This window comes from Protopterus annectens, chromosome 1.part0 (assembly GCF_019279795.1).
Source record: "Protopterus annectens isolate FY-2018-M chromosome 1.part0, PAN1.0, whole genome shotgun sequence".
NCBI lineage: Eukaryota > Metazoa > Chordata > Ceratodontiformes > Protopteridae > Protopterus > Protopterus annectens.
The window spans coordinates 656,156,571-656,174,367 of NC_056725.1; the positions used below are offsets into that span (position 1 = coordinate 656,156,571).

The window sequence follows — 17,797 nt, forward strand, 5'->3', positions numbered from 1 at the left end:
AAAGGGGAGAAACTCCTGCATTCTTTGGACATACACAGGCAGCTACGCTTCTACTTGGACAAAACAAAGGCTTTCAGGAAAACTGAGCAAATGTTTGTAGCATATGCTGCAGGATGACAGGGCAAGGCTATCTCAAAGCAGACTATATCCAAATGGATAGGACACTGTATTCGGTACTGCTACACACAGCATGGAAAATCAGTCCCAAATAACATTAGGCCACATTCCACCAGGGTAACAGCCACTTCAATGGGTTTTCTCAGAGGAGTGCCTACCAAGGAAATTTTGGAGGCGGCAACTTGGAGTTCAGTGCACACCTTTACCAAGCATTACCACCTGCCTCTTTACTCTAAATCCAGAGCAGGATTTGCCACTGCAGTTCTGCAGGGTCTCATAGCCAAGCCTAACTCTTTATAGACCAGCCACCCAACTTCAGCTTTGGGATTCTACCCAAGTGTAATGACTGCAGCAGTGTAACACGATGAACATAGTACAGTTTTGTACCTACCATAAATGTAGATGTTCGAGTGTTCACACTACTGCAGTCCAGGTTACCCTCCCTCCATCCCCTCTGAACTAGCTGGGCTTATCTATACCTTTCTGTCCTATACAACCTTTGGGGTGCATTTGCTGGTAACTGAAGATATTGTTTCTATTGTATATTTTTGATTAGCAATATGTATTGCCTACCTACTTGGGGGCACCTGACATCTGGGGCAAGAAAAACTGAAGAAAATGGCATCTGATGCATCTTATATACCCCTGGCACACTGAAGTCAGGGAAGAAGCGACAGCAACCGACGTCGGACCAAGACTTTGGAATTCGGGCCGACTGCGGGACCGCCTGATGGCAGGATAACCCAAGTGTAATGACTGCAGCAGTGTGAACACTCGAACATCTACATTTATGGTAGGTACAAAACTGTACTTTGTCTCTACCTTGGATGGGTCTGGAGCTGCTGAGCAGGCACCGACTTCCGAGGAAGTACTTCGCACTACCGATTCTCTACACAAACCAACGACTTTCCCATCTTCTGTTCTTTTGAAAACTACCAAGTTTATAAGGCCCAGGGTATGAACCACACCCAAGAAACCGATGACCCCATCTCAGGCACCTGCTTCCTTGCCTCGGTCACAAATCCTTAAAATGGTGGAAGACCTTATAATGTTGATCAGGGAAAGCCAAGCTACACCTTCCGAAAGAGAGATTTGTCCCCAGTAGTCTTATCTGAACAGGAGTCCGATGCCCCTGAATATGAAGATACGCAGCCCTTCTCTGCTTATGCAGAGGAATCCATTCCTTCAGCCTCTCCACCTGAAGATTTTTCCTTTGGGGAAACCCTTCATACTTTAAGGGAGCATTTCCAGTGGGAATGTCAGGACTACCCTCAGTCTAAAAAGAGACTCAGGGAATTTTTATATCTTCCACTACACAGACCCCTGGCCATTCCTCCTGTCCTGGATGTTGTGGATGATGTTTTCATGAAATCTAGTTTAACTCCCGGCACCCTCCCTCCCGCTCCCAGGAAACCTGACAGGTATTACAGAGTCCCTGACTCTCACAAATTTATTTTCAAAAATCCTACTACTGACCCTGAGATTATCTCCTAAGGGCCTAAAGGAATTGAAGCAACTTCTGCTAAGAATCCCACCCCCTCAGATAGGGATTCCTGAGCATTAGACAGATGGGGTAAAAAAGTATACACCTCTGCTACTCTTGCTATTAGAGCACTAAATTGTCAGTTCCATATGCTAAAATTCCAGCAGCATACCACAGAACTCCTCAAACAAAAAATATCAACGTTTCCTGCTTGTGCAGAAAGTAGAGTTGCAAGACTTAATGCATTCTGCAAGTCAAGTACCTAAGCACACCTTACACTGGTTTTGATGCCCTAGAAGCATCTTGCAGGGCAGCAGTCACCAGGTCTGTCCTTAGAAGGTATGCTTGGCTTAAGGAACAGCCCTTGCCAGACCATGTCAAATCTAAACTATTGGATGCACCCTTGCACAAAGACAACTTATTTGGCACCAAGGCATAGGAGGTCTTAAAAAAGATGGAAGAAAAAGCTAAATCTATGCAGACAGTTAAGGATTTCCTGCAGGTCCAGCCACCCAGGTTCAGTAGGCATTGCCACTCCAAGCACTGGTCCTTTCCTGCCCCCTCCAGGCCAGTTCAGCCCAGATCCCAGGGAAGCAGACCCCACAGACAACAGCCACAGGGAATGCAGAGATCAAAGCAATGGAGTACCTCCACTTCTAAACCAGGAAGTGCAAAGCCACCCCCTCATGGTAAGAACTCATAATGACTGTCCACTTCCACCCCCTCCGTCTGCCCACATGCATTTGCTCCTGGGAGGAAAACTCTCCTTCGACGCAAGCACCTGGGCCACCATTACCAATGTCCTCAACATACTGTCCCAGGGATACAGATTTTCTATCCACACTCTACCAACCCCAAAAGGGTTCCCAGATCTACTGCCAAACCAGTGGGCAGAGGCCAAAAAGCAAGTCCTTTCCCTGTTCTCCATGAGGACAATAGAGCACATTCCTGCAGAACAGGTAGGCCAAGGTTTCTACTCAAGGCTCTTCCTGGTACCCAGAAAAGAGGGCACCTGGCACCCCATTCTCGATTTTATCCATTCCAAACACCTTCCTGGTGATACCAAAATTCAAAATGCTCACCCTTCAGCAACTACTGCCTATGCTCTCCAAGGATGCCTGGCTAGCCACCCTAGACCTAAAAGAGGCCTACCTACACATTACAGTCAGGGAATCATGCAGGAAATATCTACGTTTCAGGGCAAGATCTCTGCACTTTCAGTTCTCTGTGCTTCCCTTTGGCTTATCTACTGCTCCCAGAGTTTTCACAAAATGTCTGGCTCTCGCCATTGCTTTTTGCAGGCAAGGAAATATTCAAATTTCCCCATACTTAGACTGCCTGATTCAGGCAGTCAGGAAAAGCTGCTTAAGCACCTGGCCTTTGTAAAGGACCTACTGACCTCCCTAGGGTACACTGCCAACAAAAAGAAATCCAAACTAGTACCCACCCAAAAAATTATATTCCTGGGAGCAAGCCTGGACACAGCATCCCAGATGGCATTCCTTACACCAGAAAAGCAAACTTACCTGACAACCTATTTCTCTCAACTAGCCACCATACCCCAGTTATCCGCAAGGAAAATCCTGCAAGTTCTGGGGTTCATGGCATCTTGCATTCTACTCATTCCATATTCCAGACTGCATATGAGGAAACTTCAGTGGTACCTAAAAAGCCTTTGGTGTCAACACTCTCAAGACCTGGAAACTCTTATACCAATGATACCTTGTTTAAGGAAAGATTTCCTTTGGTGGGCAGCAGCAAGCTACCACAACAAGGGACTGCCCTTCTCACCAACCCACGCCACCCAGCCCCTCATCACAGATGCATCAGACTATGTCTGGAGTGCACACCTGAACAGCAGGTTCATACAGGGCCAATGGAGCCCACATCAAATACATCTGTACATCAACCAAAAAGAGATGTTAGCTGTCCAGCACACATTGACAGCTTTCAACCCCCTTCTCACCCCAGGGGCTCTACTGATTAAAACAGACAACATCACAGTGATGTGGTTTATCAATAAGCAGGGAAGGATTCACTCCTACCCTCTTTGCAGGCTCGCCATGACCATTTGGCACACAGCCTCAGCCATGCAGCTACACCTGTTAGCACAATTCCTGCCAGGCTGTCTAAACTCTCTGGCAGACAACTTAAGCAGAAGTCTTCTGGACCCACATGAGTGGCAGCTAAGCCAAAGAACCTTCACCCTTATAACTCAGAAATGGGACACCTTGAAGGTAGACCTCTTTGCTTCCCACTCCAACCATCAGCTCAGCAAATTCTGCACCATGGAGCCTCACTGCAGGGCCTGGAAAGTGGATGCTCTATCTTTCCAGGGGGTCAACCTCTCGGTTTATGCATTTCCCCCCACTACCTTTCATTACCAGGGTAATGCTCAAAATAAAAGAGGAAAAACCAAGGGCAATGCTGATTGCCCCAGACTGGACACGCCAGCACTGGTACCCACTGCTGTGCAGCCTGTCCCCTCTGCCACCATAGCAACTTCCTCAGATCCCAACACTCCTGACCCAGAGGGAAGGAGAATTCATGTAGCCCCAATTGCAGACCCTCAGTTTGGCAGCCTGGCTTATTCCCTGACCACTGTACAAGCTGCCAATCTCAGCAAACAGGTTCGAGAAGTTATACGTGAGGCCAGATGCCGTAGCACTAGAAAGTTTTATGCTGACAAATGGAAAAGGTTCTGCACTTGGATCCAGGCTCATTTGCCCTTCGGTCTCCTCTCATCCTGGATTACCTAGCTGACCTGCTACACAGCGGTCTATCCTTTTTCTCTATTAAAATTCATGTCTGTACTATCTGCTCATGTCAGCACTGAGCAATCTCTTTTCTCACACCTTCTCATCAGACAGTTCCTCAGAGGGGCTAGCAACTTGAGGCCACCAAGAAGAGCACCTACCCCAGCTTAGCACCTAAACTTTGTGTTAGAGAAACCCACCCTGCCCCCCTTTGAACCAGCAGCTTCAGCAGAATTAAAGTTTCTCTCATGAAAGATGGCCTTGCTTCTAGCCATTACTTCAACAAGAAGGGTATCCGTGCTACAAGCACTAATGGCTGTAGAGCCCTTCATCATTTTCCATGCTGACAGGTTCTCCCTCAGGACTAACCCATCCTTCATGCCAAAAGTGGTTTCCAGTGTGGCTGTCAGCCAATCCATTCATTTGCCCACCTTTTTCCCTAACCCACAAAACAAGGGGGAAAAATACTGCACTCTCTAGATGTGCACAGATGGCTCAGATTCTATCTAGACAAGACTAAATCATTCAGAAAGACCGATCAGTTGTTAGTCAGCTTTGCTGCAGGAGGAGAGGGCAAAGCCATATCCAAACAAACCATTTCCAAATGGATAGCACACTGCATCCATTTCTGCTACAAGCAACACGGGGAAACCTTCAGAACTCACTGTACCAGAGCAACCTCCACCTCTACAGCTTTCCAAAGAGGAGTCCCCACCAGGGACATCCTGGAGGCTGCAACATGGACACCTGTTCATACCTTCACCAAGCATTACCACCTGCCTATCTTCTCTAAATCCAGGGCAGGCTTTGCCACTGCAGTCTTGCAGGGCATCCTACCAGCCCGCAGTCTTCTTGACTGCCTCTACCCTTTTCCTCAGCTTTGGGAATCAACCCAGATGTGATGACTGCAATAGTGAAACACGAAGAACATAGTACAGTTGCGTACACTTACCATAAATGTAGATGTTCGAGTGTATTCACTGTTGCAGTCCTGGTTGCCCTCCCTCCATCCCCCTTTTTCTCTCTCTCTCTCTCTTATTACAAGGAACCTTTTGGTATTTACTTTCTACTGGTGGGGTCCGTCCACCATATCCTGGCTCCCACTTGGGGGCTCCTGGCAGGGCAAGAAAAACTTATGTAATGGCATCGGCTGCCTTACTTTATACTACTGACGACCTGACGTCAGTCCTGAAGCGACAGCAACTGACGCAGAAATACTAAGCCTCTAGTATTCGGGCCAACTGAGGGCTACCCTGGCAGGGATAACCCAAATGTGATGACTGCAACAGTGAATACACTTGAACATCTACATTTATGGTAAGTGTACACAACTGTACTTTCCAGAGATTCTTTTTCTGGGCAACCCTACCAGCACTCTTAAAGCGTTGCCTGACTGCTCACCTCTGGAAGCAGTCGGGGGTCATTTTTCCTTGTACCCCACTGCCTGGTGAATCATAACTACCAATTTTGGGTACAACCGATAATATCCAGAGGTTACCGCATTCCCTTCCATCTCTGTCCCACTTCACCCAGAAATTTATCCGATGTTCCATCCAGTCAAGGGGAAGCAGCAGCACATGAAATCTGAAAGCCGCTACAAAAGAGAGTCATCCAAATGGTCCCCCAGACCAGATAGGATCTGTTTTTTACTCCAGATTTTAGTGCCAAAAAAGACAGGGGACTGGAGACTGATTCTGGATCTCAGCACACAAAAGAAATTTGGAAAAACAGAGAAATTCCGGATGGTCACGGTTCAGTCTATCCTTCCTCTTTTGGAAGAATACAATTGGATGAGCCCTATAGATCTTCAGGATGTGTATTACCATGTAAAAGTGGACAAGCACTCAAGAAACCTCCGCTTCTGCATAGGAGCCAGTCAATGCCAATTTTAAGCACTGCCCTTCGGTCTCTCTACAACCCCCAAAGTGTTCACCAAATGCATGGCAGTGGTTATCGCTCACCTGCGACTTCAAGGATTCCAGGTGTTTCCATACCTAGACAACTGGCTCCTTACCGCCCCCACCAAGCGTCTATTGGAGGAAGCCCTGGATTACACTCTTCTCACAGCTCAGCGCCTGGGAATCGCTATAAACTGGGAGAAGTCCAACACGACCCCGGCACAATGTTTAGAATTCATATGAGTTCTGTTGGATACGAGAAATTGCACAGCATCTCTTCCAGATCACAGACTTCAAAGAGTAAAACAACAGGTTCAGCCGCTAATATGTCACCACAAATCTTCTGCTCAGTCTGTACTCCAACTCTTGGGGTCGATGGCAGCCTCAGTCACCATTGTTCCTCTGGCCAGGTTCCACATGAGACTTCTTCAGTGGCTACTTCTCACTCAGTGGTACCCTCTACAACATCTTTTATCTTTTCAGATAAGTGTAACTCGGAGATACAAACAAGATTTGCTCTGGTGGATGTCTCAAAATCCCCAACAATGGTCTCTCTCCTTCAGTCCCCATCAGCCAAAAGCCACGGTGACCACGGACGCCTCCCTGATGGGGTGGGTGGGCTATGTCGGGGAAACTCTATCCAAGGCACCTGGTTGGAGACAGAGGCTCATTTGCATATCATTGGCCTGGAACTGAGGGCGGTGCTACTAGTGTTGCAAGAATTTCACTCTGTCCTTTTGTCAGGGACTGTTGCAATCCAGTCTGACAACATGTCAGTAGTCTGGTACATCAACAAACAAGGGGGCACTACATCTTACCCGTTATGCCGAGATGCCCTGAGAATATGGCAATTGGCAGTAGCTTCCAGCTGCTTTCTAATTGCAATGCACATTCCCAGGAGTTCCGACGTGATAGCAGACAAATTGAGCAGGTGCATTCTACAACCTCATGAGTGGTCCCTCAATCCTGTGATAGCGGCAAAAATTTTCAGCCTCTGGGGCCAGCCTTGCTGCGATCTATTCACCTCCCCAATCAACTACAAGTGCAGCAACTACTTTGCCCTTATCACCTCTCGGGGACAGTCACCGAGAGATGCTGTAGTCCACGCTTGGCCCTCTGGTCTGCTTTATGCTTACCCTCCTCTACCCCTCATTTCCCAATTTTTGAAGAAAGCACGGCAGTTGAAGAGCAAAGTAATCCTCATTGCACCATATTGGCCTCGACAAGTTTGGTTCCCCTTCCTCTGGCCTCACCTGCTAGAGCAACCATGGATTCTCAACCTAACTCCGACATTGCTCTATCATCCACAAGGTCTGACCCAATCTAACAGACCTGAATGATTGCCAGGCAGGATAACCTCTCCTCCTCGGTGTGCAGTATTCTTATTGCATCTCATAAATCATCCACCAGCCTAACTATCTCAGCAAATGGAAAAGAATTACCCTATGGACAGTGAACAAACAATTGGACCCCTTGTCAGCCCCAGTTTCGTGGTATTAGATTATTTATTAGATCTCTTTCAATCTGGGGTATCAGCCTCTACTGTTCATGTTCATTTAGCTGCCATTTCTAATTTCCACATTGGCTTCCAGGACTCTTCACTCATGTCACACAGACTCTGTAAGACTTTCTTGAAGGGCGTTTTTCACCTAAAACCTCCCTTTAGAGAACCAGTACAACCTTGGGACCTGGCTTTGGTTTTGCAAGCCCTAACAGCACCCCCTTTGAACCTGCATCTTCATGTGATTTAAAGTACCTGTCTTGGAAAACCTTGTTTCTGGTTGCGATCACATTGCCTTATGCATCAAACGTCTCTACCTTATTTTCCATAAGGATAGAGTCTCACTGAGAACTAATTCCTCCTCCTTACTGAAAGTGGTGTCAGAGCGGTCTATCAGCCAGTCTATTGACCTCCCAGTATTTTTTTCCTAATCATTTTAACAAGTGAGAGTATAGCCTGCACTCCGTAGATGTTCACAGGCAAATCCGTTTTTATTTGGACAGAACAAAATCTACCCGTAAATCAGACCAATTATTTCTGGCTTTTTCTGGACCAAGACTAGGTCGTCCTGTTTCTAAAGTTAGATTAGAGTCATGGTTGAGAAGTTGCATTACCTTCATTTACAACAAGAATATCATCACCTTGCCTCACAAATTGAAAGCCCATTCTACAAGGTCAATGGCAACTTCAGCAGCTTTCCATGCTAGGGCTTCCCTCAATGACATTTGCTCAGCTGCGACTTGGGCCAACCCCCCATACCTTTATTCTTCATTCCAAATTGGATTTGGCCTCCAGAGGAAGAGCTTCTTTTGGTTCCATGGTGCTCAGGAATGTCCTTCCATGAGGGCCGCCCAGGGATATAGGTAGCTGGGGACTCTGTCCCATCAGTAAAGAATGAACGAAGATTAACAACATCAGATTAAGAAGTGATGTCTTTCCATAACGTTCCATCTGTGTTGTTGATCTTCGTTCATTCATTACTGCCCACCCTCTGTCCCCCTCCGGAGGTTCCTGGTGGATTTCATATGGTTCTTCTTCCATTCTTCTAGGTCTATTATGACCAGAGGTAGCCTCTGCTTTTGTCTGTCAACTTACAAACTCGATCTGAGGTAACAGGGAGCAGAGCATTGTCGGAAGGATCTTGACTCAAGAGTTTTTGGATGATGCAAACTTGGTATAAGGCCGGCTTGGTTAAGAGGATAGAACCGATAACCCTTCAGTAATGAATGAAGGAAGATCAACAGCACAGGTGGAACGTTATGGTAAGACATAACTTATTACTTGCTGTTTGACTTTCTAACTTGGATGGTAATTTTTCTGATTGTAAGTATGCTTAATTCCTTGTGACTGAGTTTTTGACATAGTCTTCAGATGATGCTCATTTTTCATGCTATTTGTACCCTGCTTTACTAACGCACTGTATGTATATCTAGGTGGTATTAGTACGGTGGAATGAGCCATTTCAGAAACTGGCAACATGCGATGCAGATGGAGGTATCTTTGTCTGGATCCAGTATGAAGGTAGATGGTCGGTAGAACTGGTGAATGACAGAGGGGCACAGGTAGGCTGTTAATATCACTAGAACTTTGTAATTTTCACAGTTGACTTGAACATTAACGTATTCATTCACCTACTGTTTTTTTTTTCTCTTAAATATGGAAAAAGTTAAAATTTACTTGCTCATAGGCAGCACATTTTTTTGGTCTGACCTAGGTCAAAAGTATGGCCCTCAAAAAAAAATTGTCAGGTGAACATGTGCATAATAGTAACATGATGTGATCGAGTGTTAAAGCTTTACAAGTTAATACTTGTCCTCTGAGCAGCGGTTACAAGGGAGAATATGACATTCCTATGCCAATAATGACCTTGAACAAACCACACTGCAGTGAAAAGTTATTTAAAGCTTTCTGTTTCTGTAGCTGGAATGTTGCACTCAAAGGACTTCCTTTTGCTTATATGATGCCAGTTCAGATGCATTTAACAAGTAGAACTTCCTTTTTGAGTGGCTTCCAAGTATAGGATTGATTGACTGGTTGATGCTAGTGACATTTGTTGCCAAAAATTGTGTTACTTATAACAATTACATAGACATCGTTTGACTTGTAAATTGTTAAGATTGTCACTTGACATAACCAGGATGGTTTCCATTCTGAATTCTGGCCTCTGTTGTGTATATAGGTTGCATATTCTTCCTGAGTCTATGTGGGGTCTCTTCTCCCTCACAAAAGCATGGTGGTTGTTTCTACCTCAAGGACAAAAGGCCGGGTTCAAACTCAGGCCTCCCAGTTGAAGTTAACAGGTCTACCAAAAGAATACAACCAAAAATGAATGGTATCATGAGCAGCAGCACAGACTGTAGGTGGTGTCTGTCAAAACAAGAGTCATGTGGTCCAACCACTTTAGGCATCAGCTGTGTTGCACACTGTCCTATGGCTAGGAGAACGTGAACCACTAGCTATGCACCATGACATGGCTAGCCAGTTGGTGGTGTAAAAAAATATGGCCATATTGACTCATGTTGGCAAAATGAGGGACATGGATATTTACTGGTGCTGAGTGGGTTGAGGACCCAGTCTCCTCTGACCTACACCAGGTTACCCATACTAGCAGTGAGAGTGGTATTTGCACCCCTGTTGATCACTGCTTTTTTCACCCACCTTAAAGCTTAGCAGCTATGGGTCAGTAAGCTACTAGCTGGATAGTATCATTACTCAGCCTAGGTTACTGTGCTACCTGAGGCAGCCCTGTTGCTTTCTACAGTGAATATTGGCTTACTGATGGAATGTGGCTTGGAAGTGGATTACATGCCAGTAAAGAGGCTGTTCCTAATTCTTTTAGTCAGTTTGTGCTTCCATCTGCTGATTCAATGCTTTTTCGTGATTGGAAAGAGTTTAACTGGTAAATTTCCATCCTCCCCACCAGTGACGGCAGTCTTACTTTCTGAAGATCAATCTGAGTTTTTCCTTTCTGGTGGCTGATTCTTACTTTGTTTCATATACTTTATTTCTTTAGGGCTTGTTCAGCCTCCAGGGAAATTTTTAATTCCGCTTGGTAAGAAAGTCTTCAAAATGGCTTTATGCAGCAGTTTGAATCTCAGTCCTGCTTCTCTGTAGTCCCTTACTGAAGGAATGTGTGTTCTTTTCTGCCTGGTATAACTGGAGTAGTCATTCTGTACCAAACTCTGGATTTCCCCTGTTTTCCATATATATATATATATATATATATATATATATATATATATATTTTGCCATATTTTGGAAAATAGCAACTCCTTTTTTTGGTATGTTTGCTTTTCCAGTAAATCTGTTGGTCAAATTAAGGGCATAAATGCACTGTCCCCCCTCATATCTGGAGCTTCTGATGGACTCACCCAGACTCTGCTACAACTTGCTGTGAGGGAAAAGTTGGCTTTACTGGAAAAGCTCGCCCAGACTCTGCCACAACTTGCGAGGGAAAGGTTAGTTTGCTTTTTTGTATTTTGTATTACTTTATTGCCATGTCTTGTTCTACATACTGTGATTCTTTTTTTATTTTTTAACACTGTGTTTTAATTGTGTTCTGCTTTTAATTGCATATTAAAACTAGGGAAAAGACCACAGCTGTATCTCGTGAATCATTCAGAAAGTTTTTCCCCAACCTGATGCTGTTGTGTTCTTAAACAAAACCGTCTTTCAACTTGCCTGCCCCTTATGTTAATTTGACCACATATCTCCTTCCCTCTTCCTTTTCATTGGCTGTTGTGAGTAAGCACAAAGTTATCATTTTGTGAAATCACTCCCCTTCAACTATTTAAATTTATTAGCCATCCCCTCTGTATTCCATAGAACCAGAATACAAAGTGCCCACCCCCTTTCAATCTGTCTTGCTCTTTTAAAATTAGTGGCCCTCCACTTAGACAAAGCTTAGGTTACCTAACTGCTTAGTGCACACTGCAATACTTAAGATATTAACCCATTTTTTTTACATCTCACCTTTAAAATCTGCAGTAGCTATTGCAAGACCAGCAATTATTGGAGAGCCCACATTCTGCCTCTCCGTAGTCATCTTGGAATTAGTACCCCTGTTTTCTCCTGGTATGAAAAGGAGCACAGATACATTATTTCCTTAAGACTGATGATCACTGGAAGGCCTAATAACTGCTTCATAGGTGACAGCTTGGAATTTCTGCTTGTATTCTTCTCTGGTGGGGGTAGGAGCAGAGCACATTGATTCCTGACCGTTTCTAGTTGGGCAGTGACTATTTGTGCTTGACGTTCCTGATTTGGTCTGGTTGCTATTCAAGGCATCTACCAGGAAAAGGCTACAAAAAGCCTACATAACCTTGCATCATCTGGGACAAGGCTGTGGTTCACCAAACAGGCTGTGGCCTACGTCTCATCTTGGGATTGGTACTAATGTTTTACTTCTGGTGACAGAAGAGGCAAAGGAGCACTGTATCCCAGCAGAGTACAGCTGTGATGAGACCAGCACTAGTAGTAGCCATTCATGTGACTTCCCTCAATTTATCATTCTTGACAAGCTAATTCTTTCTTTTCAGTAAGTACTTCTTGATTTGTTTCCAACTTCAGAATATCTGCCTAAATACTTCATCCGTAAATTTTCAGGGTCTGCTTATTAGTTTTCCGTCAAGTGTTTGGCAGTGCCCTGTATAGACACAGCCACTTTGAGTGACATTTTTCCTGTAAAAGCATGATTGAAATTTCACCAATACCTAGTTGCACACAGGACAGCTAGTTTGCAGTGACAAGCACTGTCACCAGAGTTGCAAACCAGATACTCCTGACATTGCTTTGTATTCTCAGTCCAACTGTCTAATCAGTAAGAAAAAGTCTGTTGCCATGGATATGAACTTTTCCCACTATCTCCATTACCAGCTTGTTGGATATGGGCATCCTGAGGCAATGTATAAATTGCCTCATGTTTACTGACAACCAGTTAATTCTCAAACAAAATGATATGGTATGAGAGAGATCTACATAATGTCACTGCAGGCAAAGCTGTCACATAAAAGTACTCCTAAAGTAAAAGATTTTTTGTTTAAATAAGAAACATCTTTATTAAGTTATGTACAACATAGGCAATATTGCATTTTATATAAATGAAAATAAACCATACTGACACACTATGAGTTGCAAACATTATACATTACAAACCATGCCGACAGAACTGTAGCTGCAAACATTGTACATCACTTATAATATATCCAGTCATTGTCAGTCAGCCATTACATAGCTCATTCAAATCCTGCCTTCTTTTAGACCTCATTCCTCCTCTGCGTGAATTGATCCTGCACTTCCCAATTTTTCTTTTGTAATTTTCTCCTACCCTTGTCTAAAGATCCCAACTCCATTTTTTTATCTCTGATACTATCATCACTGCTTCTAGTAAAGTTGTTTAAGAGTTTGATTTCCATTTTCTAGTAATTGCTTTTTTGGCAGCCAGCAAAATTGGACTCAACAAGGCCTTACTATCTCTAGGCAATTCCTATTCTGTTTCATAGCTCAAGAAAATCATTTCCTTATTCACATCAATTTGCTCTCCCAGCGTCTCAAACAGAGCAGTCTGCAGGGAATCTTTAAAGTCTAATTTGTTCACAGTTGCCTCTTTCTTCCCCATTGTACCTTTAACATTTGCAGTCTACCTGAGGTAAACTTCTCTGGAGTCTACTCTGGGTATAAAAATACCAATGTATACACTTCCAAGCAAAGATCCTGTCTTCTAGACTTTGTTGCGTTTTTGGGAGACATACATATAGGCCCCTATTGTTTCTTTGTGAATTGCTTATCCAGTCTCTCTTTCCAATCCTTTCTGACCTCCTCTGATTGATTCTTATAGTTCTCATGCAATATTTTATATGCTGTACTAATTATTCCTTTCTTAATGGCAACTTCTGTTCTAGATTCTTCCAAGAACACTACCAGTGCTGGTCTTTTAAGACCCCTCCCTATTTCTTTGCCTGTACTCTATCAATTCTCGATAGGGAAGGCAATCTGTAACTTGCAGTCAAAATAATCTTGGCATCTTCCTATTTTATTACCTTTCTCTCTGTAGTTATTTGCTCCCAATACCTTGGTTCTTTTGTAATTTTCTCTAATAAATTCCAGCCCCCTCTTGCCTATATCTGTAAGCCTAATTGCATATCCCTAATTGCAGTCATCCCTATTGGTAGAATCTCCTTTCTCCATTCCCGTGTTGGCTTAGTTCTTAGAATATGTTCTGCTACTTTATGAATAAGGAGAATAACAATAATCATACAGAATATTATAAAGATGTTCATCCAAAATACCATTCTCTCCTTGTTTCTTAAGCTTCCCCGCTTGTTTCATCATCTCTTTCCACTTTGCATTATAGCTTTTTGCTTGTGCTATGTATAGGAGCCTTACTGTGTTGCTCTGAAATAACCCTTCAAATCAGGTATTCCCAATCCGCCCTGTTCTGTTGGAAGAATGAGCTTATCCCACTTGACTCTCGCCATCTTTCCCTTCCAGATAAAATCCGTCATCTCTTTATTGCTATCCACAACTTCTTCTCTGCTTGATAAAATATGCTTGACCTATGTATAAGACTAAAGGGACTGAAAAAAAGTTTAACTGCTTGTATCTTGCTATCGATATCCATATAATGGAGCTTCCATTTTCTCAGTTTTTATCTTTTGTGTAGTCTCTTCCCACATCAGAATAATTTTTAATCCATACTCCTAAATACTTCATTTTATCCTGTCCCCGTAATTATGGACATTGCCGAACCAATTCATATGTGGGTCCATAATTTACTGCTATTGCCTTTGTTTTAGCTTTATTAATTTTATATCCCAAAAAGGTTTGAAACTGTCTCATTATGTTCCACGGCACTTTAATGTCCCTTTCTGGTTTTGTCAGGTGTAAAATGTAATCTTCAAATAGAGCCAGCTTTTCTTGTCTACCACACCAGTTATATCCTTGAATTTCTGAGTCCCTTATTTTCTTTGCTAATGGCTCTGTACATAATGCAAGTAACAAAGGGGAGAGAGGATACCCCTGCTTTCTTCCTCAGCTCAAGCAGATATTATTAGAGAACAGCTTTAATTTTCACCTCTGATCACTCATATATTCTCCTATTCAGACTTATAATTTTATTAGGGAATGCAAATGTGGTCTACTCATAAAGTCCCAGCTTACTCTGTCAAATGCTTTCTCTGCTTCAAGACCTACCAACAGCAGTGGTACTTCCTTGCATTCTGCTTCCCTCTGGATAATCAATGTTCTGTTAATGTCACACGTTTACCTCCCCTCCACAAAACCACATTGATCTATTTCTATCAATTTTGGCATCACTTTTGCCATGTCTTTAGCCATTATAGACATGAAAACTTTATAATCATGGTTTAGTATCGAAGAAGGTCTGTATGAAGCTGGATCTAATATATCTTTACCCTCCTTGGGTATTACAGCTACCACCACTTTCTTCCAGGATGTTGGTACTTTTCCTCTTGAAATACTGTTAAACAAAACCTTGCAGATCTTCATCATTTTTCCCTCCTAGCTTCTAAATTTCCACAGGAATACCCTGTATTTCTGGAGATGTTCCTGTGATTGGTTATACATCACCATTTCCATTTCCTCCTATCCTAACTGCTAATAACTGACCCTCCTCTACCTCTAACCTTGGCATATTTAATTCTTCCATAAATATTTCCATTTGTGCCTACTCTTGATTTCCATATTTCTATGCTTTATACAGACTTTCATAGACTTTCCAAAATACTTGTAATATTTCTACAGGATCCCTTCTTATCTTCCTTGAATTTCCAAAATACTTGTAATACTTCTACAGGATTCCTTGTTATCTTCCTTGTTGTAGGCTGCCTAAGGTTATTGACAGCCCTTTCTGCTTTCTGTTGCCTGAGGCATTGTGCTAAAAGATTTTGTGCTCTAGAGTTATCAAAAAATAGTTACTTAATAGCAATCTTTCAAAACTCATGCATATTGTGTTTTCTGTTTAGCATTCTGCAGTTGCTCCTCTTCTTGTACTTTGAGATTCCCCCCATTTTGCAATGCTAAACATTTGTCAGTCCATTTAAACTTTTTTTGTTACTTCTTTACTGTATCTCCCTTTCTTTTATTTCCATCCTATTTTTAACCTCTGCTTTAATTTTATCCCACTCCCTGTCTATATTTTCAGAAGAAATTTATATCTTCATTAGTAGCTCTTGAATAATGTTCACTACCCATTCCTTAAATTCCTCTCTTTACAACAGATAGGTGGGGAAAGCGCCAGTGTCTCATTTTTATTTCATTGCCTTGTGTTAGTATTTTAGTTGTAAAACAAAACACTGAAACAGTTGTGAGATTCCAAAAGTAGTTGAAGATACTGTACAAACAGGTCAATGACCATTCGATAACCACCAGGCTGAAACGGACAGTTAAAATTAGAACCACAAATTTATTTATTTTTCCTTGAAGCGCTTTTCGTCTGCTTCATAAGCAGACTTCTTCAGAATACATTAATAATCCAACCTCCTACTTTTTAAAAAAAACCTAAATTGGTCATCAGCTGTGTAGCTGATTGTTAATTAAAAACCTTAAAGGCAAAAGACTCACTTAATACAAAGAAATCAGTTGTCAGTAAATTTGACAGTGCACATGTACTATACTCAAAGTTGACGTATTGTTTAACACATGTTTAAATACTTGAGTTACATGTGAACCTAAAGAAAAATCACTGAGTTGTGTGTTAAAGTTAGTGTTAAGGTGCATATTAGCGAACAAAAAGCAGAACATATGAATAGTTAAAAAACCAAACCTCATAAAAAATGAATACATACAAATACACAGATCTCAACTAATAAAATGAAGTATGTTTAACAATTGTTCAACTAAGTATTCAGAAGGTGTGGAAACCCAATTCGTAATGCATTCTCAGGTGGTTACATAAAAAGATAAAAAGTTTCCACACCTTCTGAATACTTAGTTGAACAATTGTTAAACATACTTCATTTTATTAGTTGAGATCTGTGTATTTGTATGTATTCATTTTTTATGAGGTTTGGTTTTTTAACTATTCATATGTTCTGCTTTTTGTTCGCTAATATGCACCTTAACACTAACTTTAACACACAACTCAGTGATTTTTCTTTAGGTTCACATGTAACTCAAGTATTTAAACGTGTTAAACAATACGTCAACTTTGAGTATAGTACATGTGCACTGTCAAATTTACTGACAACTGATTTCTTTGTATTAAGTGAGTCTTTTGCCTTTAAGGTTTTTAATTAACAATCAGCTACACAGCTGATGACCAATTTAGGTTTTTTTAAAAAGTAAGAGGTTGGATTATTAATGTATTCTGAAGAAGTCTGCTTATGAAACAGACGAAAAGCGCTTCAAGGAAAAATAAATAAATTTGTGGTTCTAATTTTAACTGTCCGTTTCAGCCTGGTGGTTATCGAATGGTCATTGACCTGTTTGTACAGTATCTTCAACTACTTTTGGAATCTCACAACTGTTTCAGTGTTTTGTTTTACTAGTTTCTCGTGGAAAGTGGTTTTTTTTAGTATTTTAGTTACCATTGGCAAATCATCTGAAGTGGTTATTGGGTACATATCAGGATTTTCAGTTAAATGAACATGCTCCTGTGAAATGTAACATCTGTCTAGCCTAGCCCAGTTTTTGTATCTTGGGGAATAATATGTAAATTCACTCCAAACTCCTAGTACTGAATTCACATATCTCATGCCAAATGTTTTCATACATTTCTTCAAAAATCTACCTTCCTTTGTTATATTCTCCCTTCTGGGCCCCCCAGACACATCTTCACTGTTGCAAATTAAATCCCAGTCCCCACCTAGATGTAATATTTCTTGCTGAAAGATGATTATTTCTCACAGAATTTCCTTAAGCTCCATTGTAGCAGTTTACAATGGAATAATAGCTATAGCAAATAATATAATAGCAAACTAGGGGCTAAGATCTCTCAAACCAAGACTGGATCAGGCAGTCAAGAGGAGAAGGGAAATACTTTCCTCACACCACCAGTCTTACATAGACGCATTAAACCAGCACC

The 17,797-nt window shown here is 42.2% G+C and overlaps 1 protein-coding gene across 1 annotated transcript in view; it reads left to right on the top strand.

Moving 5' to 3' along the window:
• TULP4 (TUB like protein 4) overlaps positions 1 to 17,797 on the top strand; it is a gene marked incomplete in the record, with an annotated part of 1,525,147 nt that overhangs the window by 385,953 nt on the left and 1,121,397 nt on the right. The window contains 1 exon segment of the mRNA XM_044061979.1: positions 9,189 to 9,317. Coding sequence (XP_043917914.1) covers positions 9,189 to 9,317 — 129 coding nt within the window.